The 26,162-nt window shown below is 44.5% G+C and overlaps 1 protein-coding gene and 1 long non-coding RNA gene across 2 annotated transcripts in view; one reads left to right on the plus strand and one right to left on the minus strand.

Moving 5' to 3' along the window:
- Positions 1-1,244: 1,244 nt before the first annotated feature.
- LOC310636870 overlaps positions 1,245-26,162 on the minus strand; it is a 143,830-nt gene continuing 118,912 nt past the window's right edge. Inside the window, exon 4 of the long non-coding RNA XR_014491823.1 lies at positions 1,245-1,287. This is a non-coding gene — a long non-coding RNA (uncharacterized lncRNA). The remainder of the gene's footprint in view (positions 1,288-26,162) is intronic.
- On the plus strand, positions 24,848-26,065 carry LOC310633338 (uncharacterized protein; the record flags this gene model as incomplete). The annotated part of the gene is made up of 2 exons (XM_083351041.1): positions 24,848-24,877; positions 25,423-26,065. 2 exons carry the CDS (start codon positions 24,848-24,850, stop codon positions 25,870-25,872), a joined length of 480 nt encoding a protein of 159 aa, XP_083207167.1. The 3' UTR covers positions 25,873-26,065.

The raw sequence follows: 26,162 nt of genomic DNA on the forward strand, positions 1-26,162 counted from the left end.
TTCCACATTCAGAGCATTCAAAGGGTTTGTCTCTTGTGTGAGTCCTCTGGTGACGTGTGAGCTGGAATTTTGTGATGAAACTTTCCCCACAATATGGACATTGATATGATTTATCTCGTAAGTGAGTCCTCTGGTGTTTCAACAGGTCAGAATTGTGACTGAAACTTTTCTCACAAACTGGACACTCATACGATTTCTTTGCTATGTGAGTCCTCTGGTGTTTCACCAAGTAAGAATTCTCACTGAAACCTTTCCCACAATCAGGACATTCAAAGATGTTTTTTTTCCTCTCCATCGTCAGGTGTATCTTCAGGCTGGAGTTCTGACTGAAATTTTCCCCCAAATCAGAGCTTTCCAGGGGTTTTCTATGGTAAGAGATAAATAATAATAATAATAATAATAATAATAATAATAATAATAATAATAATAATAATAATAATAATAAAAAATAATAATAATGATGATGATGATGGAAGGTATCTTTGAGGTCATCTAGTCCAAACCCCTGCTCAGACAGGAAACCCTATACCATTTCAGACAAATGGCTGTCCAATCTCTTCTTAAAAACTTCCAGTGTTGGAGCATTCACAACTTCTGGAGGCAGGTTGTTCCACTGGTTAATTGTTCTAACTGTCAGGAAGTTTCTCCTTAGTTCTAGGTTGCTTCTCTCCTTGATTAGTTTCCATCTATTGCTTCCTGGCCTGCCTTTTCATGTACACGTAGTCCTTGACTTACAACGACAACTGTGCCCTAAATTTATGTTGCTAAGCGAGGCACTTGTTAACTGAGCTTTGCCCCATTATACAATTTTTCTTGTCAATTTGTTAACTGCATCACTGTGGTTGTTAAATTAGGTTAAGTGAATCTGGCTTCCCCATTGACTTTCTCAGAAAATTGCAAAAGGAGATCTTGTGACCGCAGAACACTGCAACTGTCATAAATGTGAGTTAGCTGCCAAGCATCCAAATATAAATCACATGACCATGGGGATGCTGCAATAGTCGTAAGCTTCAAAAATGAGTCATAAGTCACTTATTTCAGTGCCGTTGTAACTTCGGTCACTATATGAACTGTTCTAAGTCAAGGACTACCTGTAAAGTTCCCTTGAGTTCTGCATAGTCTACATTTTCCAGTTTGAAATCTCTTCTTGATCACCTTTTGGAGAAGGAGAGGAGTTATGTGGGGGTTTTTGAAGGAAATGGAAAATATTTTCATTTCAGGCTTGATGTCCTTTCGTTTTAAACGTTGCTTGTTATTCTCAGTTGTCTGGAGTGCTTTTATTGGCATCTTCTTTATCTATAAGATTCAAAGAAAAGTGTAACTTATTGTTTATAAAATGGTTGCTGAACATGTGAAAAATGAAAAACACATACATTAAAGATAAAAAGCAAACATGCCACAATGCTAAAATAACCTCTTACATTAATTATGATTAATTTGACACATTGCAAGATTACTGAGATTCAAGTTCACATTTGCATTACTGCCTTGTCATGGCGAAGGGGCTTGCATAATTCAATAAAGCTATGAGCTATGCCGTGCAGGGCCACCCAAGACGGAAAGGTCATAGCAGAGAGTTCTGACAAAACGTGATCCACTGGAGAAGGAAATGGCAACCCACTCCAGTATCTTTGCCATGAAAACCCTATGGACAATACCAAAAGGCAAAACGATATGACACTGGAAGATAAGCCCCTCAGGTCAGAAGGTGTCCAATATGCTACTGGGGAAGAGCAGAGGGCTAGTACTAGTAGCGCCAGAAGGAATGAAGTCATTGGGCCAAAGCCAAAAGGACGCTCAGCTGTGGATGTGTCTGGTGGTGAAAGGAAAGTCCGATGCTGTAAAGATTTTTTCTCCATAGGAACTTGGAATGTAAGATCCATGAATCAAGGAAAGTTGGACATGGTCAAACAAGACATGACAAGACTGAACATCGACAACTTAGGTATCAGCGAACTAAAATGGACAGGAATGGGTGAATTTAATTCAGATGACCATCAGGTATACTACTGCGGGCAAGAATCCCTCAGAAGAAATGGAGTAGTCTTCATAGTCAATAAAAGAGTAGGAAAAGCAATACTGCTGCATGACTTTGGCTTGACTAATCTAAAGAAAAGAAGAAATAGGGGTGACATGATAGCACTATTCCAGTATTTGAGGGGTTGCCACAAAGAAGAGGGGTCAAATTATTCTCCAAAGCACCAGAAGGCCGGACAAGAAACAATGGTTGGAAAATAATCAGAGAACCAACCTTCAATTAAGGAGAAACTTCCTGAGGCGGAGGCCAATTAATCTGGGGAACAGCTTGCCTTCAGAAATAGTAGGTACTCCATCACTGGAGATTTTTAAGAAGAGACAGGACTGCTCGAGCAGGGGGTTGGAATAGAAGACCTCCAAGATCCCTTCCAGCTCTATTCTATTCTAATATTTGTTTCTTAAGGGCTATCTAGACGTCAGCAGAAGACGTTGCTGGATGTTTAATTTTGCAGAATAGCGTGCATTTCTGTAAAAATCTTTTTTGGGAGTGTTCTTTGCATTTTTATCATGACAGATGATAGAAATGCCACATGCAGAGTCCCAGCCCTTTTAACAGCTATACTGGACTTAATGCGGACTAAGAGAAAAGAAATGAAAGAGCGACAGACATATTAGGGGGCTTCAGGCTAAAACATACAACGATGGTTGCAGGAATTGGGTATCTCTAGTCTAAGGAATAGAAGGATGAGGAGTGACATGAAAAGAGTGTTTCAATATTTGAGGGGCTGCCACAAAGAAGAAGGGGGCCAGCCTATTCTGCAAGGCACCTGAAGGCAGAACAAGAAACAATGGATGGAAGCTAATCAGGGATAGAAGCAACCTAGAAACTAGGAGAAATTTCCTGAAAGTGAGAACAATTAACCAGCGGAAAAAAATAGTTTTTGCCTTCGGACCTTCTGGTTGCTCCATCACTGGAGGCTTCAAGAAGAGACTGGACAGCCATTTGCCTGAAATGTATAAGGTCTCCTGCTCGAGCAGGGGACTAGATGGCCTCAAAGATCTCTTCCAACTCTTATTGCATATTCTACTTGCTTCTCTGCGTCTTCGCTGTGGAGGAAACCAAACAGCCCGACTTGCTCCCGGCTTCTCCTCCGACCTGCCCCCCCCTCACCTGCCAGATGATGCTTGGATCCTTGGAAGACCGCGGGAGCCTCTCTGCACGCCACCCTCCTCCCATCAGTGATCCGGTAGAGGAAGTTCCTCTCTCCTTCTCCTCACTTCCCGGCCTTTCTAGCAATACGGTACTTTGTGGCCTTAACTCCTTGAAAGCCATGTTTTGCAGCAGTAGAGGTCCAAAATGAATAGCAAGCTGTCAACACAAATCCCGAGGACGGGGTGCTTCTCCCAAAGCTTCTCTTTGTGTGACTACACACAGTAGGGAGCTTCAGTGCAGAGTCATTTAGCAACCAAACAGAGATGCCAACAGGGCAGAAGTGAACAAGAGTGTAAGAGCTGCTTGAAACCTCCCTCAGCACTAAACAGTTAACTATGATGCTGCCCATGTAACAGGAAAAAAACCCTGTCCCTTGTCAGGATCTCTCCATATAAAATCTCTGAGTGCAACTGCTGATAGCAGTTAGGAAATACCCTCATTTAGGCTGGTGTAGAGCCTTGTTGTGGTGTCTGACGGCTCCTGTGCCTAATTTCATTTTATTCTTGGGGAAGATGCAACTCTCTTGGTGGAAAGGGGGAACCAAGTTGTTTTTTGGGTACAGCTTCATTTTAGAGATGAAAACCCTTAAAACGGGAGAAGAAGGGCAGGAAATGGATCATCTATTCTACTCAGAACAAGGGATTCTCCATATTGTTGGGAGAAGAGACCTGTGACTCCATGGGAGCCCCAAACCGTAGAGGGAAAAGCGACTAGCCCTTTTGCAGACCAAGAGTCAGTTATGCATTTTAATGCAATTTGTTAGTCAGAAAAGGTGCTACCAGACTCCTCTCGACATACTGCATAAGGTTAGATATTGTATTCAGCCAATTCCGGCGTCTAATGCCAGGGTGGCGGGTGTTGTAGTGCATCAACATCTGCAGCACTTTCTCGCTCATCTTCAATAGCGACGAATTCCTAATTTGCATTTAGAGGTGCAGATTGGCACACGCAACTTTCCTTTTCAATCTGGATCCTAGTTTTTGGTCTTGGGGCTTTGCATGAAGGGTGACGGTCCTTTGCTGTTCCCGCTTGGAGCACTTTAGCGTTGCTCGGCGGCGCCCCAGTCGCCCCCTCCCCGCAGCGCTTCAGCGGAGGAGTTAAGCGCAGAGAGGGGGAGGGAATAGGGGGGGCGGGAAGGGGAGGAGGGATTCCTGGGAGAGCCAGGTGGGTTTCCCCCAGTTGCCCCCCCTCCCCTTCCGGGTCTCCCCCATTCCTCGCGAGCTTTTCTGCTCCGTGGGAAGCGCTGCGCCTTCGCTTCTCCTCCTCCTGGGTTGCGGCTTCCGCGAACGGCTCTCCGATCCCCTCCACATCCTTCCCCCGAGCCCCCCTCCTGCCCCGCAGCCCCACCTCTTGGCGCAGCCCGGCTCCCTGCCTGGGGGCTCCTGGTATTTCCCGGAAGGTTGGGCACCCACGTTCCCACGTTCCCCTCTCGCTGCTGGGGAGGATCAGCCTGCCAGTGGCTGGAGGGGAGGAAGAGGATCTGGGCCCAGAAGGATCGTGGCTGAAGGAGGCTTCCTCCCCGGGCATGAGCCATGCTAGGAGAAGGCCAGTGGCATCTGGAAGGCGGGTGACGGAGAGGCGTTCCGGTGGGCTTCCTTTGAGATGGAGCTCCTGCATCTGCCTCTCTCTCTGGTGACTGCTGCGTCCCTGTTTCTCTCTGCCCACGTGAAGGAACAGCCGTGTCTGCGGAGGTTTCCAATTTTAATTGCAGCTCTTTTATGGGCTGTACAATCTTCACTGAAAAAGAAGCTCTCCAGTGTTTCTTACACACAACTTGCCAAAGAGATCAAGATGCTTCTGTGGTGTATTTAGAAAGATGAAATAAAATAATTTTAAGTCAAGTGACAGGTCCGGGAGCTCTAATTGCCTCCACTTTTCTGAGATCGTTCTCAAAACAACCCAAATGCAACTGATTGATGTTCAAAGGACAGTGGGAGATCCAGGGGAGAAAGGAGGAATTTATTTTGTGACTTTTACAAGCAAAATGTTAAAACTGGATTTCCCACTTCTGTACCCACATGGCTTTTCAGTAACGTATTCTCTTGGAGGAAAAAATAAACCCAGGAGCTTCTCTTGTTAACTAGCAGAGTGGGGCAGAATACAGAATGGGGCAGATACAGAAATGAGCAGGCACTGTGTAACTTACTGTAAATAAGAAGCTGTTTTGGCTTTATACAAGTAAAATGCAATAAAGATTATTAACAAAGTGCTTTGACATTTTAACTTTGCTGTTGGTTCACCTGTTAACTAATTTGCCTCTCTATCTATCAGATAGATGAAGGTTAAATTGGTTGTAAATAGAAGTAGAACTTTATTAATTTTTGGCCTGCTTCGTAAGGGAAGGAAAGTAATATTGCTCCAATATATTTATGAATATTCAAGTGGACGGGAATAATATATGTAAATCTGGTTTTGTCTTTTGATGCACATTTTTTCTTTCTATTTAAATGTTCTGTATATCCTTGTTTTTTTTTAAGTTTGTAATTTTTTTTCCAAATTTTTTTTTTAAAAAAGCCACTTTATGATAATCGAATTCATGGGGCTGCTCTTTATCTCTTTTCTAAACTGCTTCTGAATTCATGGAAACATAGCATTATAGGCTTGGAAGGGACTCTGGAGGTCTTCTAGTCTAACCCGCTGCTCAAGTCAGAGGCATTATACTATTCCCACTCAAATTCCCACTCAAGGTTCTACATTTAGGCAGGAAAAATCAAATGCACAGGTATAGTATAGGTGGTACCTTGCTCAATAGTAGTAACTGTGAGAGAGATCTCGGAGTCCTAGGGGACAATCACTTAAATATGAGCCAGCAGTGTGCTGCAGCTGCCAAAAAAGCCAACACAGTGCTAGGCTGCATTAACAGAGGGATAGAATCAAGATCACGTAAAGTACTAGTACCACTTTACAATGCCTTGGTAAGGCCACACCTGGAATACTGCATCCAGTTTTGGTCACCACGATGTGAAAAAGATGTCGAGACTCTGGAAAGAGTACAGAGAAGAGCAACAAAGATGATTGGGTGACTGGAGGCTAAAACATATAGGGAACAGTTGCTGGAATTGGGTATGTGTAGTTTAATGAAGAGAAGGGTGAGGGGTGACATGATAGCAGTGTTCCAATATCTCAGGGGCTACCACAAAGAAGAGGGAGTCAAGCTATTCTCCAAAGCACCTGAAAGCAGGACAAGAAGCAACGGATGGAAACTAGTCAAGGAGAGAAGCAACCTAGAACTAAGGAGAAACTTCATGACAGTTAGAACAACTAACCAGTGGAACAACCTGCCTCCAGAAGTGGTGAATGCTCCAACACTGGAAGTTTTAAAGAAGAGACTGGAGAGCCATTTGTCTGAAATGGTATAGGGTTTCCTGCCTGAGCAGGGGGTTGGACTAGATGACCTCCAAGGTCCCTTCCAACTTATTATTATATTAAATTGTTGTCCAGTCCATTTCTGAAATAGACCTCATTTTAAGAAGCTTCCACCCGTTACGTCTTGTCCTGCCCACAGGTGCCCTAGAGAATAAGTCAATCCATTCTTTGTGACAGACGCTCAAGTAAAAGATTGCCGGCGGATAACACCCAGGGGGAGGGCCCTCTCAGTAGGTGCGCCTGCCCTCTGGAACCAGCTGCCCGTGGAGCTTAGGACTGCCCCCGACCTTCGTTCATTTCGCTGGGACCTGAAGACCTGGTTCTTCAAGCCCTCTGGCCCAGGCTGAGAATTTTAATTTTAATTGGGGGTTTTACTTTTGTTCAGGGATTGATTTAATCTTTTTAATTGTTTTTTAACTTTTGTATTCCTTGTTTTAAATACCCTGTAAACCGCCCTGAGTCCTTCGGGAAAGGGCGGTATATAAATCCAAATAAATAAATAAATAAATAAATAAATAAATAAATAAATAAATAAATAAATAAATAAATAAATAAATAAATAAATAAATAAATAAATAAAGTAAGTACTGGAAGACAGCTATCATGTCCCTCCTAATGACCCTTTATCATCTTTGTTTCTCTTCTCTACACACAACAATTTTTTTCTATCATGGTGACCAGTACTGGACACTTTATTCTAAGACTGGTGTCATCAGCACTGTGTAAAACAATTCTATCTCTACTTGTTGTCTAAACACTATTCCTTCTTGATGCAGCCTAGGACTGTATTGGCTTTTTTGTGGAGCTGCAGCACAATACTGTCGCAAGTGGTACTTGTCCACTTAACATGCGGCCCAGGGATACATGGCCTGCCCTTTTGGAGATCTGGAGGCAGCCACCATTTTCAAGGCACAGAGAAACCCTTAACACAGTCTATAAAGTGTTAATGTAGCAAAACAGAAGAATCTATCTCACTCCCACGTGACAGTGACCAAGAAGCAGCTGCCATTTTGACACAGAGGCAGGCATAGCAAAATGGCAGCTGCTTCCACAACTCCACTGCATGGCCCAGGGACGAATACGGGGTACAGTTCAAAGTAATGGTGGCTTCCATGATGCAGTCACGCAGTGAAGAGATCCATGTCCTGCCCTGTTTCCCCACTGAAGTTCAGAGATCTTCAAAAGGTATGGAGGAGGAGGAGGAGGCTGTGATGCCTGGTAGGGGGGGAAGTTGGGACTAAGAATTGCAGGGATCCCAAAGGTTAGAATAGGGGAGGCCTTTGGAAGGCAAATCTGGGCCTGCGATAGGCCTCCAAGAGCTTCTCTTGAGGTAGCCACTGTTGCGCTTAACAACTTGCACATTCATTTGAGGGCTTCATCAGAGAGAGAAAAGGGTGTGGGTAGTTCAGTAAGGTAATCTTAATTAACTACCATTACAACATGCAACCAAAATTGGCAGATTACAGTTTTTATCTCGAGGATTACTTATTGGTGGCAAGGGAATTAGGGTGCTCATAATCTGTAGGACAACAAGATAAAAGACAGAAACTCCACATGTTGGAATTCCATAATCAATATACAAAACCCAACAGCCTTTTTGAGGAATTCCACAACTTCTGCAAAAGAAAATATCCAGTAATTTCTGCTAATAACCAGAAACAGGTAGTTAGCCTTTATCCAACTAAAAGTTTCCACTTTTTTCCCTCCACCTACTAGTCTCAATTTGAGATGAGCTGAATAAAAAGGATCAGGCCAGAGTCAGTTTCTCACACTCTCAAAGGGAGATCAGGAACAAAATTCAAGCCTTGTCTAAATTCATCAACATTTGCCTCATGTGGCTTTTCTAGTAAGCAATAAGGAGTGATTTACGCCTGAAGAACCGTCCACAGACTGGACATTTGAAAGACCATTTGAGTCCTCTGGTGTCTCACCAGGATTGAATTGAGGAAATATTTCCCACAATCAGAAACCCTTTTTATCTCCTGTGTGAGTCTTCTGGTGTACTACCAGATGGGAAAACTGACTGAAACTTTTCCGACAATCAGGACATTGAAATGGTTTCTCTCCTGTGTGAGTCCTCTGGTGAATCACCAGGTGGGATTTCTGACCAAAAAATTTCCCACAAACAGGACATTCAAAGGGTCTCTTTCCTGTGTGAGTCCTCCGATGTATCACCAGGACAGAATTTTCACTGAAAATTTTCACTGAAACGTTTCACTGAAACGTTTCCCACATTGAAAGGGTTTTTCTCCTGTGTGAGTCCTATGGTGAATCACCAGGTGGTAATTCTGACTGAAACATTTTCCACAAACGAGACATTTAAAGGGTTTCTCTCCAGTGTGAGTCCTCTGGTGTATCATGAGAGTACACCTTTTCATGAAACGTTTTCCACAATCAGGACATTCAAATAGTTTCTCTGTTGTGTGAGTCTTCTGGTGACTCATGAGCTGGAATTTTGTAATGAAACTTTCCCCACAATATGGACACTGATATTTCTCTCCTGTGTGAGTCCTCTGGTGTTCCACGAGATTGGAACTGTGACTGAAACGTTTCCCACAAACTGGACACTCATACGATTTCTCTCCTTTGTGAGTCTTCTGGTGTTTCACCAGGTTGCAATTCTGACTAAAACTTTTGCCACAAAGAGCACATTCAAACGGTTTCTCTCCTGTGTGACTCCTCCGGTGTATCACCAGGTTGGAACTGTGACTGAACTTTTTTCCACACTCAGGACATTCAAATGGTTTGTCTCCTGTGTGTGTTCTCTGGTGAGTCATTAGCTGGAATTTTGTAATGAAACTTTTGCCACAATCAGGACATTCAAAAGGTTTCTCCCCGGTGTGACTCCTCTGATGTACCATGAGCAGGCATTTTTTATTGAAAGTTTTTCCACAATCAGGACATTCAAAGGGTTTCTCTCCTGTATGAATCCTCTGGTGTATCACCAGGTGTGAATTGTAACTAAAACATTTCCCACAATCGGAGCATTCAAAGGGTTTGTCTCCTGTGTGAGTCCTCTGGTGAATCACCAGGTGGGAATTCTGACTGAAACTTTTTCCACAAACAAGACATTTAAAGGGTTTCTCTCCTGTGTGAGTCCTCCGATGTATCACCAGGTTTGAATTCCCACTGAAACCTTTCCCACAATCAGGACATTTAAAGGGTTTCTCTCCTGTGTGAGTCCTCTGGTGTATCACGAGGGTGCACTTTTTCATGAAACGTTTTCCACAATCAGGACATTCAAATGGTTTTTCTCTTGTGTGAGTCCTCTGGTGTTTCACCAGGTTGCGATTCTGACTAAAACTTTTGCCACACAGAGCACATTGAAATGGTTTCTCTCCTGTGTGAGTCCTCCGGTGTATCACCAGGTTGGAACTGTGACTGAATTTTTTTCCACAGTCAGGACATTCAAAGGGTTTGTCTCCTGTGTGTGTTCGCTGGTGACTCATGAGCTGGAATTTTCTAATGAAACTTTTCCCACAATCAGGACATTTAAAGAGTTTCTCTCCTGTGTGAATCCTCTGGTGTATCACCAGGTGGGAATTCCAACTGAAACATTTCCCACAATCAGGACATTCAAAGGGTTTCTCTCCTGTGTGAGTCGTCTGGTGTATCACCAGGTGGGCATTCTGGCGGAAACGTTTCCCACAATCAGGACATTCAAAAGGTTTCTCTCCTGTGTGAGTCCTTTGATGTATCACCAGGATGGAACTTTGACTGAAACGTTTTTCACAATCATGACATTCGAAGGGTTTCTCCCCAGTGTGACTCCTCTGATGTACCATGAGCAAGTATTTTTTAATGAAAGTTTTTCCACAATCAGGACATTCAAAGGGTTTCTCTCCTGTGTGAATCCTCTGGTGTATCACCAGGTGTGAATTGTATCTAAAAGATTTTGCACATTCAGAGCATTCAAAGGGTTTGTCTCCGGTGTGAGTCCTCTGGTGACGTGTGAGCTGGAATTTTGTGATGAAACTTTCCCCACAATATGGACATTGATATGATTTATCTCCTAAGTGAGTCCTCTGGTGTTTCACCAGGTCAGAATTGTGACTGAAACTTTTCTCACATATCGGACACTCATACGATTTCTTTGCTATGTGAGTCCTCTGGTGTTTCACCAAGTAAGAATTCTCACTGAAACCTTTCCCACAATCAGGACATTCAAAGATGTTTTTTTTCCTGTCCATCGTCCGGTGTATCATCAGGCTGCAGTTCTGACTGAATTTCTTCCCCCAAATCAATTTTCCAAGGGTTTTCTATGGTATGAGATAATAATAATTAATAATAATGATGATGATGATGATGTTGGAAGGTTATGTAGTCCAACCCTCTGCTCAGACAGGAAACCCTATACCATTTCACATAAATCGCTGTCCAATCTCTCCTTAAAGACTTCCATTGTTGGAGCATTCACAACTTATGGAGGCAGGTTGTTCCACTGGTTAATTGTTCTAACTGTCAGGAAGTTTCTCCTTAGTTCTAGGTTGCTTCTCTCCTTGATTAGTTTCCATCCGTTGCTTCCTGGCCTGCCTTTTCATGTACACGTAGTCCTCGCCTTACATTCACAACTGTGCCCTAAATTTACGTTGCTAAGCGAGGCACTTGTTAACTGAGTTTTATACACTTTTTCTTGTCAATTTATTAATTGTATCACTGCGGTTGTTAAATTAGGTTAAGTGAATCTGGCTTCCCCATTGACTTTCTCAGAAAATTGCAAAAGGAGATCACGTGACCCCAGAACACTGCAACTGTCATAAATGTGAGTTAGCTGCCAAGCATCCAAATATAAATCACATGACCATGGGGATGCTGCAATAGTCGTAAGCTTCAAAAATGAGTCATAAGTCACTTTTTTCAGTGCCGTTGTAACTTTGGTCACTATATGAACTGTTCTAAGTCAAGGACTACCTGTAAAGTTCCCTTGAATTCTGCACAGTCTACGTTTTCCAATTTGAAATCTCTTCTTGATCACCTTTTGGAGAAGGAGAGGAATTATGTGGGGATTTTTGAAGGAAATGGAAATTATTTTCATTTCAGGCTTGATTTGCTTTCCTTTTCAACGTTGCTTGTTAGTTGTCTGGAGTGCTTTTATTGGCATCCTCTTTATCTATAAGATTCAAAGAAAAGTGTAATTTATTGTTTATAAAATGGTTGCTGAAGATGTGAAAAATGAAAAAGAAAAACACATACATTAAAGATAAAAAGCAAACGTGCCACGATGCTAAAATAACCTCTTACATTAATTATGATTAATTTGACACATTGCAAGATTACTAAGATTCAAGTTCACATTTGCATTACTACCTTTGTCGTGGCAAAGGGTTTGCGTAATTCAATGAAGCTATGAGCTATGCCGTGCAGGGCCACCCAGGACAGAAAGGTCATAGCAGAGAGTTCTGACAAAACGTGATCCACTGGAGAAGGAAATGGCAACCCACTCCAGTATCTTTGCCATGAGAACCTTATGGACAGTACCAAAAGGCAAAACGATATGACGCTGGAAGATTAAGCCCCTCAGGTCGGAAGGCGTCCAATATGCTACTGGGGAAGAGCAGAGGGCTAGTACTAGTAGCGCCAGAAAGAATGAAGCGACTGGGCCAAAGCGAAAGGATGTTCAGCTGTGGATGTGTCTGGGAGTGAAACGAAAGTCCGATGTTGTAAACATTTTTTCTCCATAGGAACCTGGAATGTAAGATCCATGAATCAAGGAAAGCTGGATGTGGTCAAACAAGAGATGACAAGACTGAACATCGACAACTTAGGTATCAGCGAACTAAAATGGACAGGAATGGGTGAATTTAATTCAGATGACCTTCAGGTATAGTACTGCGGGCAAGAATCCCTCAGAAGAAATGGAGTAGCCTTCATAGTCAATAAAAGAGTAGGAAAAGCAATACTGGGATACAATCCTTGGTGGAGCAGTGGACTAATGCCTCCTTAAGTAACACCAGCTGCCTGCAATTAGTGCAGGTTCACATCCCACCAGGCTCAAGGTTGACTCAGCCTTCCATCCTTCCGAGGTAGGTAAAATGAGGTCCCAGATTGTTGGGGGCAATTAAACTGACTTTGTAATAATGCCGCTTGGGGGCGGTGTATGAAAGCCCTAATAAGCAGGCATATACATAGAATGAAGGCTACTGCTAAGCTTGTAAGCCGCCCTGAGTCTTCGGAGAAGGGCGGGATATAAATGGAATTTAAAAATTTTAAATAAAAATCCTCAAAATGACAGAATGATCTCAGTTCGAATCCAAGGCAAACCACAGTAGTCTAAGTCTATGCCTCAACCACCAGTGCTGAAGAGGATGAAATTGACCAGTTCTATGAAGCCCTACAGCACCTTATAGAACTAACACCAAAAAATGATGTTCTTATTATCATAGGGGATTGGAATGCTAAAGTAGGAAGCCAAAAGATAACTGGAATAACAGGCAATTTTGGCCTTGAAAATGAAGCAGAGCACAGGCTGATAAAATTTTGTCAAGAGAATATGATGGTCATAACAAACATTTTTCCAACAACCCAAGAGTCGGGTCTACACATGGACATCACCAGACGGTCAACACAGAAATCAGATTGACTATATGCTCTGCAGCCAAAGATGGAGAAGCTCTATACAGTCAGTAAAAACAAGACCATGAGCTGACTGTGGCTGAGACCATGAGCTTCTCATTGCAAAGTTTAGTCTTAAACTGAAGAAAGTAGGGAAAAGCACTAGGCCACCCAGGTATGAATGAAATCATATCCCTGTTGAATATACAGTAGAGGTGACAAATAGATTTAAGGAATTAGATCTGATAGACAGAGTGCCTGAAGAAGTATGGACAGAGGTTCGCAACATTGTACAACAACCAAAACCATCCCAAAGAAAAAGAAATTCAAGAAAGCAAAATGGCTGTCTGAGGAAGCTTTGCAAATAGCTGAGGAAAGGAGGGAAGCGAAAGGCAAGGGAGAAAAAGAAAGATACACTCAGCTGAATGCAGAATTCCAGAGAACAGCTAGAAGAGATAAGAATGCCTTCTTAAATGAACAGTGCAAAGAAATAGAAGAAAACAATAGAATAGGGAGGACCACAGATCTTTTCAAGAAAATTGGAGAGATGAAGGGAACGTTTAGTGCAAAAATGGGCATGATAAAGGATCAAAATGGCAGGGACCTAACAGAGGCAGAAGAGATTAAGAGGAGGTGGCAAAATTACACAGAAGAGCTATACAAGAATTAACGTCCCTGATAATCACAATGAGGTGGTCACTGACCTCGAGCCAGAAATCCTAGAATGTGAAGTGAAATGGGCCTTAGAAAAGCTGAGCAACAACAAAGCTAGTGGAGGTGACAGTATTCCAGCTGAGCTATTCAAAATCTTAAAAGACGATGCAGTAAAAGTGCTACACTCAATTTGCCAGCAAATTTGGAAAACTCAACAGTGGCCACAGGATTGGAAAAGATCAGTTTACATTCCAATTCCAAAGAAAGGCAGTGCCAAAGAATGTTCAAACTATCGCACCATTGCACTCATTTCTCATACTAGTAAAGTTATGCTTGAAATCCTACAAGCTAGACTCCAGCAGTATGTGGATCGAGAACTACCAGAAGTACAGGCAGGATTTCGAAGAGGCAGAGGAACTAGAGATCAAATTGACAACATATGCTGGATCAAGGAGAAAGCTAGAGAGTTTCAGAAAAACATCTACTTCTGCTTCATTGACTATGCTAAAGTCTTTGATTGTGTGGATCATAACAACCTGTGGCAAGTTCTTTAAGAGATGGGTGTACCAGACCATTTTATTTGTCTCTTGAGAAACATATATGTGGGCAAAGAAGCAACAGTGAGAACTGGAACCACTGATTGGTTCAAAATTGGGAAAGGTGTCCGGCAAGGCTGTATACTGTTGCCCTACCTATTTAACTTATATGGAGAGCACATCAAGAGAAAGGCAGGGCTAGATAAATCAAAAGTTGGAATTAAGATTGACGGAAGAAATATCAACAGCCTAAGATATGCAGATGATACCACTCTAATGGCAGAAAGTGAAGAAGAAGCACTAAAGAGCCTCTTGTTGTGGGTGAAGAAGGAGAGTGCAAAACTTGGGTTGAACCTTAACATTAAGAAAACGAAGATCATGGCATCCGGCCCTCTCAATTCCTGGCAAATAGATGGGGAAGAAATGGAGGTAGTGACAGATTTTATTTTCCTGGGCTCCAAGATCACTGCAGATAGGGATTGTAGCCAAGAAATTAAAAGACGCTTGCTCCTCGGGAGGAAAGCCATGGCAAATCTAGAGCATGGCTTTTCAACTGGTGGTACGCGTACCACTAGTGGTACGCGATCACCTGGCTGGTGGTACGTAGCGTCGCCTTCCTCCCCCCTCCACTCCTTCCTAGCTCACTTGCTGCCAGAAAACATGCTGCTTGGCAGAGGCTCTGCCCTCCCCAGGGACTTGTTGTGCAGCAGCTGGATTGACCTCTTCTTGTGCGGAATCCGTGTTGTCCTTCCCCACCTCTTCTTACTTTACAACCAAGCTTGAGCCTGAAGGGGAGAGAGCCATCCACTCCCTCGGCAGGTAGGTGTTTGAGACCGCTTGCGTTGCAACCCTGAGCACCAACCTCAGAACTACCCCCTCCTTCTTTCCCCACTTCTCTCCCTCTCTCCTGCGGCCTTCAATCTTCTTTTTCTTCCCCCCCCCGCGAGCTTGCGATACCCCTCACATTGCCTTCCAGGGCTCAAGACATTTCCCCCTCTCCTCTTCCTGAGGTGCCCGGCTTTACGGAGGGGAAAGCAAAGCGGCCATTTGGCACGCTCCCTCCCCACGGGCTCATCTTGCAGCAGGAGGTGGGAATCAAGGCTCACATTTGTTTTGCTGATGCGTGCCAGGCCAAGCCTCAGAACGTGGGTGTGGAGGGAAAAATAAGCCCGCCTGAGTCCCTCCCACCACCCACTGTTTCACAGAAACCCAATCACACACTCCTGCGCAGCTTACTTGCTTGCAGGAAGTGAGCTAGCGAGATTGCCGGAAGCCAGGGTCCAAAGGATTTGTGCGATGTGTCTGAGAAGGTCACTGTGTCTCCTGCCTGGGGCGATCCTGGCGACATGCAGGGCTGTAATTTGTCTGAAAGTCAGTGGAAGGGTTTGGCTGGGGGGTGGAGGAGGCAGGAGAGGACCGGGGCTCAGCAGGTATTGGTGAGGAAGTGTGTCTACACACACACACACACACACACACACACACACACACAAATACATATGTACCAAAAAACGGCAAAAAACAAACTAGAAAAATTAAAATAAGTAAGAAAATGGTAAGAAAACATCTTTCTGACCTTGATGAATATAAATCACCAGGAAGCAACAGATTACATTCCAGAGTTCTGAAGAAGCTGGCAAATGTTATCTCAGATCCACTGCACCATTTTTTTCAAAACTCTTGGAGCACCGGGGAAGTACCTGAGGATTGGAAAAGGGCTGATGTGGTTCCCATCTTCAGAAATGGGAAAGAAAAAAAAAACACCCAGGAAACTACAGACCAATCAGTCTTAACATCAATACCTGGGAAGATCCTGGAAAAGATAATCAAGAAGCAGATCTGAGAACAACTAGAAGCAAATAAAGTTATAAATAGTAGAGGAACCTTGGGAGTCCTAGCGGACGATCACTTGACTATGAGCCAGGATTGTGCAGCAGCAGCCAAAATAAGCTAATACAATCCTGAGTTGCATAAACAGAGGCACAGAATCAAGATCACGCGATTTATTTTTTCACTTCTACCTTGTATAATCACAAACCACACTGAAAACCACAATGCCCAGTTCCTCTGATTCTGGTGAGGTTCTCGCTTGTTCTCTCTTGGCTTTCCTTCACTCTGGGTTTTACTTCACACTGGGCTTTTCTTCATTCTGGGCCCATAACCTGTCGTTTTAAATATAAATTATCACAGCTTTTTTCTAATTTTCTACTTGTGATAACACAGGGGCATATACATCTGCCAGTGGTTTGTTAAAAAACTGTGATTTAATATACAATATGAAACAACAATATTCAGGGAGCAAAGAGAATATAATATAGTCAAGAAGATTCCAACTGCAGTTGTCCTCAGACACAGTCTATTAAAAGGATTGTTGTTGTTGGCTGCGAAGTCACGTCCAACTCATCACGACCCTATGGACAAGGTTCCTCCAGGCCTTCCTGTCCTCTATCATCTTCTGGAGTCCATTTAAGCTCACACCTACTGCTTCACTGACTCCATCCAACCACCTCCTTCTCTGTCGTCCCCTTCTTCTATTGCCCTCAATTAAAAGGATACTACCCCCATATACTCTGCTCACTCATTCTCTGTATATCCCTTCTGGTCAGCTACTAAATTGTAATTACTTCTATTCTATTCTATTCTGTTCCGTTCTGCTCTGCTCCCTACTCCACTTTTATTAGCCAGCACGGGTTTGTTAAAAACAGATCATGCAAAACCAATCATATTTCATTCTTCGATAAAAGTGACTAAATTAGTAGACCAGCGAAATGACGAGGACATAGTGTACTTAGATTTCAGTAAGGCATTCGACAAAGTAGACTTAGACAACCTACTTCTTGGTAAGAGAAAAATGTGGAATAAACAACATCACCAACAGATGGATTTGTAGTTGGCTGACAAATCATACTCAGTGAGTAGTCCTCAATGATACTTCATCCACATGGAGAGAAGCAAGCAGTGGGCTAACACAAGGTTCCGTCTTAGGGTCAGTACTCTTCAATATCTTCATAAACAACTTAGATGAGGGAACAGAAGGGTAACTCATCAAATTTGAAGATGACACTAAGCTGGCAGGAATAGCCAACATCCCAAAGACAATCTCAGGATCCAAAAAGATCTGGACAAGCAGGAACAATGGGTCCTATCCGACAAAAGGAAGTTAATGCGGAGAAAAGCAAAGTTTTACATTTAAGCAGGAAAAATTAAATAAGATAGAAAAACAGATTAGGTGAGACCTGGCTCAAAAACAGTAACTGTGTCAGGGACCTTGGAGTCCTAATGGATGATCACTTGAATATGAGCCGGGAGTGTGCAGTAGCAGCCAAAAAAGCTAATACAATCCTGGGTTGTATAAACAGAGGCAGAATTAAGATCATGTGAAGTATTAGTACCGCTTTATAAAACCCTAGTGAGACCACACCTGGAATACTGCAACCAATTTTGGTCACCGTACTAGAAATAAGATGTAGAGACTTTGGAAAAAATTCAGAGAAGAGCAGCTAAGACGATCAAAGGCCTGGAGACTAAAACATATGAAGAACAGCTGCAGGACTTTGGCTTGACTAAAGAAAAGAAGAAATAGGGGTGACATGATAGCAGTATTCCAGGATTTGAGGGGCTACCACAAAGAAGAAGGGGCCAGCCTATTCTGCAAGGCACCTGAAGGCAGGACAAGAAACAATGGATGGAAAATAATCAAGGATAGCGGCAACCTAGAAACAAGGAGAAATTTCCTGGCAGTGAGAACAATTAACCAGCGGGAAAAATATAATTTTCGCCGTCGGAAGTCGTGGGTGCTCCATCACTGGAGGCTTTCAAGAAGACACTGCCTGAAATGTATAAGGTCTCCTGCTCGAGCAGGGGACTAGATGGCCTCAAAGATCTCTTCCAACTCTTATTGCATATTCTACTTGCTTCTCTGCGTCTTCGCTGTGGAGGAAACCAAACAGCCCGACTTGCTCCCGGCTTCTCCTCCGACCTGCCCCCCCCTCACCTGCCAGATGATGCTTGGATCCTTGGAAGACCGCGGGAGCCTCTCTGCACGCCACCCTCCTCCCATCAGTGATCCGGTAGAGGAAGTTCCTCTCTCCTTCTCCTCACTTCCCGGCCTTTCTAGCAATACGGTACTTTGTGGCCTTAACCCCTCGAAAGCCATGTTTTGCAGCAGTAGAGGTCCCAAATGAATAGCAAGCTGTCAACAGAAATCCCGAGGACGGGGTGCTTCTCCCAAAGCTTCTCTTTGTGTGACTACACACAGTAGGGAGCTTCAGTGCAGAGTCAGTTAGCAACCAAACAGAGATGCCAACAGGGCAGAAGTGAACAAGAGTGTAAGAGCTGCTTGAAACCTCCCTCAGCACTAAACAGTTAACTATGATGCTGCCCATCTAACAGGAAAAAAACCCTGTCCCTTGTCAGGATCCCTCTCCATATAAAATCTCTGAGTGCAACTGCTGATAGCAGTTAGGAAATACCCTCATTTAGGCTGGTGTAGAGCCTTGTTGTGGTGTCTGACGGCTCCTGTGCCTAATTTCATTTTATTCTTGGGGAAGATGCAACTCTCTTGGTGGAAAGGGGGAACCAAGTTGTTTTTTGGGTACAGCTTCATTTTAGAGATGAAAACCCTTAAAACGGGAGAAGGAAGGCAGGAAATGGATCATCTATTCTACTCAGAACAAGGGATTCTCCATATTGTTGGGAGAAGAGACCTGTGACTCCATGGGAGCCCCAAACCGTAGAGGGAAAAGCGACTAGCCCTTTTGCAGACCAAGAGTCAGTTATGCATTTTAATGCAATTTGTTAGTCAGAAAAGGTGCTACCAGACTCCTTCCGAAATACTGCATAAGGCTAGATATTGTATTCAGCCAATTCCGGCGTCTAATGCCTTCAATAGCGAATTCCTAATTTGCATTTAGAGGTGCAGATTGGCACACGCAACTTTACTTTTCAATCTGGATCCTAGTTTTTGTTCTTGGGGCTTTGCATGAAGGGTGACGGTCCTTTGCTGTTCCCGGTTGAAGCACTTTTCCATCGCTCGGCGACGCCCCAGTCGCCCCCTCCCCGCAGCGCTTCAGTGGAGGAGTTAAGCGCGGAGTTTTTGCGCCTAGAGAGGAGAAATGGGGGCTGGCAATCCAGCTTCCTGCCCCTCCATCTCCCCTTCCTGGTCTCTCGACGCCTCTTACACCAGGGCTGCGGAGATTCTCCTCGCGGGGAGGGGCGCTAGGTGGGCAAGGAGGCTCCGAGAGGGGGAGGGCAATCAGGAGGGGGGAATCCCCGGGGGGGAAGGGGAGGGGGGATTCCTCGGGGGGGGGAAGGGGAGGGGGGATTCCTGGGAGAGCCAGGTGGGTTTCCCCCAGTTGCGCCCCCTCCCCTTCCGAGTCTCCGCCTTTCCTCGCGGGCTTTTCTGCTCCGTGGGAAGCGCTGCGCCTTCGCTTCTCCTCCTCCTGGGTTGCGGCTTCCGCGAACGGCTCTCCGATCCCCTCCAGGTCCTTCCCCCGAGCCCCCCTCCTGCCCCGCAGCCCCCCCTCTTGGCGCAGCCCGGCTCCCCGCCTGGGGGCTCCCGGGGATTCCCGGAAGGTTGGGCACCCCCGTTCCCACGTTCCCCTCTCGCTGCTGGGGAGGGTCAGCCTGCCAGTGCCTGGAGGGGAGGAGGAGGAGGGGGAGGACGGGGGGAGCTCTGGGCTGGGAGGGAGCGAGGCTGGAGGGGAGGGCGGGGACCCTGCGAGGAGGAGGAGCCGAATGGCGTCTGGAAGGCGGGTGAGGGAGAGCCGAGAGGCGTCCAGGTGGGCTTGGCCAATGGGCTGCCCTGTCCAGGTGGGCTTCCTTTGAGATGGAGCCCCTGAATCTGCCTCTCTTACGTGCTCGGATTCCGTCTCTGCTGACTGCTGCGCCCCTGTTTCTCTCTGCCCATGTCAATGACCAGCTCTGTCTGCGAGGGTTTTCAGTTTTAATTGGAGCTCTTTTATGGGCTGTACAATCTACACTAAAAAAGAAGCTCTGGGGGGGGGGGGTTTACACACAACTTGCCAAAGAGATCAAGATGCTTCTGTGTTGTATTTAGAAATTTAAAATAATTTTAGGTCAAGAGACAGGCCTGGGAGCTATAATTGCCTGCAGAGCATTATGGGTAAGAGACTGGTGTGCACCAGAGGAGGTTGGTTGAGCTCAAAGGCTTGAGTTGTTAGAATAAAATGCCATTTGGAGAGGTTTTGTTTATATTCTATCGAGCTAATCCTTCCTCTTCCTAGTTGTTCCATTACAAGCTTTCCTTTCCAATTTTCAATTTTTCTCCAAATTTCATGTTTATAGAAGGTGCAGTATTTCTCTGAGTCTCTCCACTTTCGCTTTCCACTTCTGTAAAGATTTCTGAAAACATTTTAATGCAATGTAAAACCTTGGAGCACTTTGGTAAAAGGTAAAGGTTCCCCCGCACATGCATGCTAGTCGTTTCCAACTCTAGGGGCCGGTACTCATCTCTGTTTCAAAGCCGAAGAGCCAGTGCTTGTCCGAGGACGTCTCCGTGGTCATGTGGCTGGCATGACTAGATGCCAAAGGCGCACAGAACACTGTTACCTTCCCACCGTAGTGGTCCCTATTTTTCTACTTGCATTTTTACGTGCTTTCGAACTGCTAGGTTGGCAGAAGCTGGGACGAGTAACAGGCGCTCACTCTGTTACGCAGCATTCGGGATTCGACCCGAGCCTTGGTGGAGCAGTGGGCTAATGCCTCCTTAAGTAACACCAGCTGCCTGCAATTAGTGCAGGTTCGCATCCCACCAGGCTCAAGGTTGACTCAGTCTTCCATCCTTCCGAGGTAGGTAAAATGAGGACCCAGATTGTTGGGGGCAATAAGCTGACTTTGTAATAATGCCACTTGGGGGGGGGGCGAAAGCCCTAATAAGCAGGCATATACATAGAATGAAGGCTACTGCTAAGCATATTGATTTGTGCTTAGATTGTAAGCCGCCCTGAGTCTTCGGAGAAGGGCGGGATATAAATGGGAATTTTAAAAAAAACTGCCGACCTTCTGATCGACAAGCTCAGCGTCCTAACCCACTGAGCCACCGCGTCCCTTTTCTGCTGCAGCTGCAGAAAAAGCCAATGTAGCCCTGGTCCGCATCAACAGTGAGATAGTATCAAGATCACATGAAGTGTCACTACTGCATTATATTGGAGTGGTAAGACTACACCAGTTTTGGTGTCCAGTTTTGGGTCACCATGATACAAAAGAGATGCTGAGATGGGAACTGGAGGCTAAAACGTACAATTAATGGTTGCAGGAACTAGATATATCCAGTTGAACACAGAATGACTGGAGATGACTTGATAGTCTTTCAATATTTGAGGGGCTGAGGAGTGGCTATTTCTGGACCATGTTTGTCCAAATGTGTGCCAGGAAGAACCCCAGTTGTTTGGGGTCTCTATTGAACTCAAGGGCTGGTGTCTTGCATCCTTCCCAGGAGCTCGCTACTGCTGCCATAGTGGTGGCAGATGTGGTTCCCCCCTTGCCATGGCTGGAGTTGGCTGGTCAGCGGGATATGCTGCCCGGACTTGGGCTTCTTGAGCTTTCAGGCTACCAAAAGCCTCCCTCAGGAATTTTGTGGCTTGCTTCAGCATCCAGTCCTCTCGCTCCGGTTCTCCTATGCTCGATTTTTCCTCCAGTTCCACTCGGATCTCTTGCTGGTAGCTTCCTCAGCCTCCATGAATGAATGTCACTCCCATGGGTTTCTCTTCCCGTTCTTCCTTTCCCCCCCCCCCCGGTGAGTTGTCCTCTCCCAGCCATCTGGATAGACCCAGCCCTCCCAGAGGGGGTTTCAAGGATACCTCCCTACAAGCCTGGATCTATTCCTAGTCACTCCCTTGAGCTGACATTGTTTGCATGCTCCCCACAGTAGAGATGGTTTTGTCTGTGTTGACCACAACTGCATAGCTGGCTTAATGTCAAACCTGCCCCAATCCGATCCATTAGGAAGGAAGAGCTTTCAACTCCATTTGATTAAAGCAAAGGGCTCTTTTGCTAAGAGTGTTGTTTGCAGTAAATTCAAGCCAGCTGTCAGAATCCATTTATATCACATTCATAAATGTATGTTTAAAACATTATCCCCCCCATGGATTCTGCCATCTCCCGAGGAAGGAGGAGCGCATGTGGATTCAGCCAGCCTTAGGTTATTTCAAAGACCCAAGGGAAACCTTTTGAACTGGGGGAACAAAAGGGAGGGTTAGGGAAGAAGGCATCTGACCTGAGTCTCCATTTGAATCTGTAGAGGAAGAAGGCAATAACCATAAAGATTCGAAGTTCCCTTTTTCCCATGAAAGGGATGACACGAAGTAAAATGATGGGGGGGCTGACCAAATGGGGTTGAGGGAAGGGGGGGGGGTTGAACCGGGAACTCTTTATAAAGTTTCAATTTGTAAAACAATACCAAGTCCTGTCTTGTATTTCCACAACCAAGCATGTCCTAGTAAAAATTCCTTTTGGACTAGAACTGACTCCAAGAGTTTTTGTTTTCCTAAGACGTGGATTGGGGTGGGTCCTGACACCAGCTCTGAAATCACCGCGCTCGCTAATAAGGGGTAGGTTTGCCCCCAGCCCCTCTCTCCCTCCATGGTCAATACATTTCCAGCAAGCCGGAGCTTGCCAAGATGTTTTGAGAATTCTGAGACGTTTGTGGGTAATACACATATTTCCCAGGGAACCCAGCCAAGGGATGCTGGTACAAACAGCAGGGCTTTTTTTCTCATAGAACGCTCAGAACGGAGTTCCGGCACCTTTTTTGGATGGAACCTTGTAGGGTAGGCAAGGCAGGTTATATGACGTGTGAGTTCCGGCACCTTTTTCTTTTACAAAAAAAGCACTGACAAACAGGATCTAGTTGCTCTGATCCTTCTCACTTGTCTTCCCCCCTCCCAATTTTCTATCACCTACAAAGAGATTTATTTCATCTTTCTCCCTTTCATCCTCCCTCCCCCTTCTTTTGGATGGCAGAATGCTTGTGAGGTCCCAGCTGAGCCAGGCAGAGTTGACGCTGGCGCTTTAAATCTTGCAGAGGTTTTAGGCATCATTTCATCAGTTAAAGGTTTGACTGTAACCACTTTGGGATAATTTCCAGGCTGAAAAAACATGGATTTTCCACATATACTGTATATATTTGTAGGTGTATTTGTATTGCTCTCTGTATGCATATATCTAAAACTGTATGATCTTATCCCCAGCACTTTCAGATATATTTAATGATAACCCTTTGCAGGGCTAAGAATCAAAAAGGCTAAGGTCAAAAAGAGGTTCATGATTGAGTGGATATTTGAACTTGGATTTCAGTAGTCTTCCATGTGTCAAATGAATCATAACTAGTGTAAGGGGTTATTTTTGTGTTGTGGCAGGTTTGCTTATTCATTGTAATGGATACTTTTTTCTTTTTTCACATTTTCTGCAACCATTTTATAAACAATTAAAGTTACACTTTTCTTTGAATCTTACAGACAAAGAGGATGGCAATAAGAGCACTCTGGACAACTGAGAATAACAAGCAACATTGAAAAGGAAAGCAAATCCAGCCACAAATCAAAATATTTTTTATTTCCTTCAGAAAACCACACAATTCCTCTTTCTCAGCAAGTAGGAGAGAAAATCAAGAGGAGATTTCAAACTGGAAAAAGTAAAGTATATACGAAACTGAATGATACATTACATGAAAGATCAAGGCAGATTATTTTTCATTCAGAAAAAGAGGGAAATATCTAGAAATCAGTGGGGAGAAAAAGGTAAATTAGACAGCCACATACAGCAGATAGTAACACAGGCTTTGTTGTGAGAGGAAAATTTTTTTGAATCAAACTAAACAAGGGATCATTCATATTTATCACCTCCTCAAGAGAATCGGTGGAAAAGCTCTATAGATGTGCCTATTGTGGGAAAAGCATAGATAGTACATCAAACTGATTAGGCACAAGAGGATCTACACTGCAGAAAGACCATAAAATGCTACAAATGTGACAAAAGGTTTAGTTTGAACAGCTCTCTTATGGTTCATGGGAAGACACACATCGGACAGATGCCCTACAAATGCTCTCGCTGTGGTAAATGCTTTAGCAACTACGGCAACTTGATGATACATCACAGGACTCACACCAAGAAGAAAGGGTATTTCTAGTTTGTGAAAAAAGTTTCTTTAGAAATTCACGCCCCATGAGTTGCCAGAGGACTCACAAAAACAACTTCTTTGAATGCCCTGACTGTGGGAAAAGTTTCAGTCAGAATTCCCACCTGTTGACACACCAGAGGACCCACACAGTAGAGAAACCCTTTGAATGTCCTGAGTGTGGGAAACGTTTCAGTCAGATTTCCAGCCTGGTGACACACCAGAGGACTCATACAGGAGAGAAACTCTTTGAATGTCCTGATTGTGGGAAAGATTTCAGTCACAATTCCAGCCTGGTGATACACCAGAGGATTCACACAGGAGAGAAACCATATCCATGTCCAGATTGTGGGAAAAGCTTCAGTAGCAGTTCTAAGCAGGTAAAACACCAGAGGACACATACAGAAGATAAACGATATGAGTGTCCAGAGAGCAGGAAAAGTTTCCGTAAGAATTCCCAACTGATTTCCAGCCTGGTGACACACCAGATGACTCACAACAGGGAGAAATTATATGAAAGTCCTGATTTTGGGAAACGTCTGAGTCAAAATTCCAGCCTGGTGAAACCGCAAAGGATTCATACAGGAAAAAAACTATATGAGTGTCCAGAGTGTTGGAAAAGTTTTAGTAAGAAGTCCAGTCTTGTGATACACCAGAGAATTCACACAGGAGAGAAACCGTATGTGTGTCCAGAGTGTGGTAAAAGTTTCAATAAGAATTCCAGCCTCGTGACACACCAGAGGACCCACACAGGAGAGAAACCGTATGTGTGTCCAGAGTGTGGTAAAAGTTTCAATAAGAATTCCAGCCTCGTGACACACCAGAGGACCCACACAGGAGAGAAACCGTATGAGTGTCCAGAGTGTGGGAAAAGTTTCAGTAAGAATTCCAGCCTCGTGACACACCAGAGGACTCATACAGGAGAGAAACCGTATGAGTGTCCAGAGTGTAGCAAAAGTTTCAGTCAGAATTCCAGCCTGGTGACACATCAGAGGACTCACATAGGAGAGAAACTGTATCAGTGTCCAGAGTGTGGTAAAAGTTTCAGAATGAATTCCACCCTGGTGACACACCAGAGGACCCACACAGGGGAGAAACCGTATGAGTGTCCTGACTGTGGGAAAACTTTCAGTCAGAATTCCCACCTGGTGATACACCAGAGGACCCACACAGGTGAGAAACCCTTTAAGTGTCCTGAGTGTGGGAAATGTTTCAGTCAGATTTCCAGCCTGGTGACACACCAGAGGACTCATACAGGAGAGAAACCGTATGAGTGTCCAGAGTGTGGGAAAAGTTTCAGTAAGAATTCCAGCCTCGTGACACACCAGAGGACTCATACAGGAGAGAAACCATATGAGTGTCCAGAATGTGGGAAAAGATTCAGTCAAAATTCCAACCTCATGACACACCAGAGGACTCACGCAGGAGAGAAAAACTTATGAGTATTCAGAGTGTGGGAAAAATCTCTATAAGACTTCCCACATCATGAGAGACCAAAGGACTCACACAGGACAGAAACTGCATACGTGTTCAGAGTGTGGGAAAAGTTTTAGAATGAATTCCAGTCTGGTGATACACCAGGGACTCATGGGAGGTAAACTCTATGAGTGTCCAGAATATGGGGAAAGTTTAAGTGAGAATTCTGACCTGGTGGTACACCAGAGGAGCGGTCCCCACCTTTGAGCTTGGGGCCCAGCCTTTCATCTGTTTGCAAAAGCTTTTGGCACGGAGA

The sequence above is a fragment of the Vipera ursinii genome (assembly GCF_947247035.1).
Source record: "Vipera ursinii genome assembly, chromosome: 2".
In the NCBI taxonomy this organism is placed as follows: Eukaryota; Metazoa; Chordata; class Lepidosauria; order Squamata; family Viperidae; genus Vipera; species Vipera ursinii.